We start from the raw sequence: 5,034 nt of genomic DNA on the forward strand, positions 1-5,034 counted from the left end.
TCTCTCTCTCTCTCTCTCTCTCTCTCTCTCTCTCTCTCTCTCTCTCTCTCTCCTTTTTTTAGTTTTTTTTTAAACAGGGTCACATATTCACCATTTTTTCATGTTTCTGTTTCCTCAGGCAGACTAATGAGCGAGACCCCGTTACACTGTATAACGATGCCCCTCTGTGATCTACTGTAAAACGAGTAAGGCCTACTCGCTCACAGCTCAAACACTGGCCTGGCAATCATTTTGCACAGAGCTGAAATCAAGTTGAAAGTGTGGAGCAGCAGCTCTGAAACATTAATCAGATGCAGAGACTCCTTTAAAATCCTGTTTTTCTTTCTGCTAAAACGCACTTCTATTTCAGGCCGAGTGAAACCCAAAATAGAATTTTCAAATGATCCCGTCTCAGTGGGAAAACATAAGAATAATGAAGTAAAAACTCTCAAACTGAACAGGTCTGTGTTGTTGCAGAGAAAAGCTCAGCAGGAAGAAGTCACAGAGTTTGAGCGGCGCCACRTGGAGAAGGTCAACAAGCTGAGAAGGGAGGAGATTCAACCAAACTCATTCAGAAGAGTTTCTATTTATAGTTTCATCATCAAAATACAGCAACCTCATGTGGCTCGAGGTCTTTCAAAGATTTTAGCATTTTTATACACTCCAACACAAATTCCACACAGTTTTTTTTCTTTTTATTTATTCAATGTACAGTGATACACAGCTTATTTTTTGCCCCCCGTTGCATCATGCAGGTAAGAAAAATGCGTCTACGTGAATGGAAAGTTCAAGGCTGAGTCTCCTGAAAAGCACCTTTAAGGTCAGCTCTCACTCCGATTTACTCAGAAAACAGGCGCCTTTGGGGKAAACAGGCTTACAGAGAGGGATGGTGCAGATGTAGCTATGAGAACAGGTACGAAAACATATTCTAACACAAAAAACAAAAAAAAAACCACAGCTGGACCTGATGACATAAAGAACGTATGTGGCAAAACAGAAGCGAAAACTCTGTAATTTATTCAGGTTTTAGTTGATACAGCAGTCAAAAATAAAAACCATTAGTTCTAATAATAACAGGATAATGAGAATTCACAGACATATAAGTTAAACAGGCATTTACGTTCCCTCCCCCACCCCCCTCACAAACCCAGCCCCCCTCCAGACTCTCCACAGGTATGAATTTGTTTTACATGCAAATGTCACACCGGCGTCGCTGTGCAGTCGCCTCCGCCCGCCGTCACCTCGCACAGCCACGGAGCGGTACAACGCTCACTAGGACTTCTCRTCACGCTTCTTCTTCTGGAACTTCCTGAACTGGGACTGGATGGTGACCGCCGCCTTTTCGGTCTCTGGGGCGTCCATGTCGATGTCAAAGTCCTCCGGGACGTCCGTCTTGGACTCATCTAGGAAAACATGGGAAGAGTCAGGCGGTCATATGAGGAGGTAGTTGATTTTTTTTTTATTGTAAAAGTTTGATGTACCTAAACACCCTTAAAATGTGACACTTTTTGTTTTGCTGCATTTTGTTTSTTTGGCATAGTTTCCATTACATTCTGCATGAATCAGATCCCTTTGTCTGCCYTGTTTTTATTTTATTTTTTCTAACACAGTGACGGCGGCGCACAGGACGGCCATGCGCTGCTGCGCCTTGTGATWGACAGCTGACACTGCATTTCTGCCCTATTATGCCTTTTTCTCTTGTATGGGGGCGTTATCTAATGGTTCAAAATGCAACCACTAAATAATGTTTCATGTAAAACAAGGAAAATTAAAAAAGATATCTCTTGTGATAGACACGTWATTAACTTACRTAAGTTTACGAAATTTTCGTGGGAAATACAAATGACCAACAGACCAGGACCGGAGATTGTGACAACACACATCAACAGCTACTGCARCGGTAAAATCACTACCCACCTCCTCTATCCAAGCCGGAGGAATTTATTGTCTTCCTCTGGTTTCATATAAGAACTGTGATCACCACCTYGCTGTGCACAAAGTTTACAAAATTTACTGAGGAGAAAGAATACAACTTATGGACCCAAAATAACAAACATTAAAAGATAACCAGCTGCTAAAGCCCAGCTAAACAACGTTGGTGCATCATGCAATAACCCRTCATGTAGCAGCAGCAGTTTCATGTTGCATCACCATGCCTCTGAACTGCTTAAAAATAAAATACAACATGGAGTGACAGGAGAAAATGAGTACAACAGCTCGACAGGAAGGAGTGGAAAAAGGAGAAAAAGGCATGTCACCATCAGCCTTTTTTTCTCCTGGTCCTTATGTAAAAAAATCTAATAAATAATTATCGAYATTGACCRATATGAAACGCTTATATCGAGATACATTTGTCAGCCATATCGCTCAGCTCTATGTGTGTGTGCGTCGCATTGTGATTCTGCGCAAYGCACATTGCGTTAGTGTGGCATTGTGTTGRTCAGGMCCTGACTGTTAAGATGCACGGTGCCATGTTGTTGTTTTTGTGTGCCACGCACATCAAATGCATGTGAYCTGTATTTGTGTGGGTCATGTGAGGTTTTGTGCGTACCCTCCAATAAAATCCTGCAGGCGCCCCTGTCAGGAAGGACATCCGGTKTAAAGTTACCAAATCTCTCAGGCAACTTCCTCTCCTCTGAGGCAATACCCACAGAGGAGAGCAGCTGAAAGAAACTTTRATTTCTGCCCTCCTGAAAGTTTGACTTCTCCCACTGATTCACATACAACTTTCTGAATTTGTGGAGTACCCAACGTTTCCTCAGCATGGCTCTGAATTTGGTTTAATCAATCTTTTTTTTTTTCTATGGTTGGAAATGCTCATTGAAAGTACTGACCTGTCTGACTTTGATCAGCGGAGCGTAGTTGCAAAGACACACAGAGAGGAGACTCGTGTATCGACTGTGCAGCTTAATCCTTGGGGTCCCTCGAGGCTGAGCTTGAGTACCTCTCTCTTCCTGCTCAAAAAGGAAACACTAACTGCTGTGTCAAGCCCAGCTTTGAGACCCGCATTAATTGATATTGAATTTTCCAACATTCTGTCTGCTGTTTTCATCCCAGCAGTATCATCTGTTGGTCTGTGGTGTCAACCCCAGGCTTAATCGAAATCAGCATTCGACGAGCGGGCTATTTTAATTTTTCAGARCGTTTGTGAGAGTGAGGAGACACTGCAGAGGATGAAGATTTTWCRTCATTTACTGAAAACTGGAAGCAAGTAAAGGCCAGCAGAATGAGCAGAGTGAAGAGAACAGCGTAGGGACTGATCGTCTTCATCTTATCTGTGGTCAGATCACAGAGGCAACGGATCCGGGAGAGAAACCCCCACACCCCTCTCCACAGCATTGCTCCTGGGGGATCCAAAGGCATGATCTGGCAAGAGAAGATACACAGTTCCTCCAGGTCTGCCCAGTGGTCTTTTCCCAGTGGGAYATACTCAAGAGAGGCATCCAGAAGGCATCACATTCAGAAGTCAGAACCAGCTCAACGGATTCCTTATGATAAAGAGAAGCAGCAGCTCTATTCTGAGCCCCCCACAGATGATGGAGCTCCACACCCTTTTGCTCTCTTTCATTTGTTCGGTCATGTTCTGAAGAAAATTTAGCAAATGATTAACTGAATGTTAGATCCAATCTTGTATTTTAATACTTTCTGGTCACTGCAGCCGTAAGGTTTAAAGCAGAGAATGAGAGTTGGTGTGTGTTACCGATRTGTTCTGGCTGTAGTATAAACAAAGTTGGTTACGCTGACGTTTGACGTAAAAGGTAACAACTCCAGGGGTGAAACCAGGAAGAGACATGCATTATWAGGTCAATTCATCATTATAAGAGAGAAAAAAGTGTTTTAGAAGTTTTGAGTTGTGCAGAGAGTCTCCGCTTAGATTCAGCCTGCTGGGCTGCTTTGTTTGGGTTTTCAGATACGGCCAAAGACCTTACACTGAGGCCTGACTGCTGTGCTGTGTATGCTGTATRGACCTGATCGGACCTGACTGTTATTATTCAGACTTCCATTTTTGAATGACGCTTTTCTACAAATCCATGCCACTAAACCATAAGTGAAGGTTGAAATGGAAGCAGACCAGTAAGCTTTGCCTTTCTACTMAACTCTTTCTTCACAATGATTGACCGAAGCAACACCCTCATTACTGAGGATGAGGCTCTGATCCGTTGATCTATTTCCTGCTCTATTGTGCCATCCCTCATGAACTAGATGTCCAGATACTGAAACTCTCCCASCGGAGATAAAGACTCTGTCGACACAGTTGTGACATTAGGACTGATCAGTTGWAGGAATCACTAAAATCAGAAACTTCTGACCAAGCACAGTTTAAAAATTCTAATAAACTGTTTTAAATTATCACCTTTACCCAAAATGGATAGGTAAGAGAATAGAAGTTGTAGTGTTGCCATTACTGAATCAGCAACTTTGGGGTCAGAGTTGTTCAAATTTATTATATTGGTGTTTTTTTAAATATATCTCTTTTGTGTAACTGTTTGCAGTTATTTCCAAAAGAAAAACAACAAAAAAGACACATTAAAGACGTACGTTTTTTTTTAACGCAAGAAACACAAGCTGATAAAAGTTGAACTGAATCTTAACTCTTCATCCATCTGTTCTGCATTATCCTGTTTTTGTCACCTCTCACCATCATCAGACCTTCCTTTCACACTTAAACAGCTGTACACATGTTGCTTCCTTTCAACAAGCAGCCTGACAACTGAAATCAGCTTCTTGAATGACTGCAGACATTAAAACTGCTTTCATTATTGTCAATGAATTAATTCTGCCTTTTTCTCAGCCTGCATGTAGAAATGGATGAACTGATTAAAACACAYTATTTACAGACTTTTTATAGTTTTCATCTGTCACAGCAATCTGTCATCAAGTCGTTGACAACCGTTTTGACTCGTTAAGTTATGTTTTAATACAAATGTCAGCTATTTCAATTCCAGCTGAGAGCTTAGAGTTCTGCAGAAAGTCTTTCCAAGACTGGGAGCAGAGGTTGAATGTGACAATGATGGATGTTTCTCAGTTTGAAGATCTGTCTTCTCAACACACACA

General features: G+C 41.8%; 1 protein-coding gene across 1 annotated transcript in view; it reads right to left on the reverse strand.

Moving 5' to 3' along the window:
• Positions 1-652: 652 nt before the first annotated feature.
• Positions 653-5,034, reverse strand: part of pcp4b (Purkinje cell protein 4b) — a gene marked incomplete in the record, with an annotated part of 54,984 nt that continues 50,602 nt past the window's right edge. Inside the window, 1 exon segment of the mRNA XM_014015017.1 lies at positions 653-1,382. Within this exon segment, the coding sequence (XP_013870471.1) occupies positions 1,252-1,382 (131 nt within the window).

This window comes from Austrofundulus limnaeus, unplaced genomic scaffold, assembly GCF_001266775.1.
Source record: "Austrofundulus limnaeus strain Quisiro unplaced genomic scaffold, Austrofundulus_limnaeus-1.0 Scaffold122, whole genome shotgun sequence".
In the NCBI taxonomy this organism is placed as follows: Eukaryota; Metazoa; Chordata; class Actinopteri; order Cyprinodontiformes; family Rivulidae; genus Austrofundulus; species Austrofundulus limnaeus.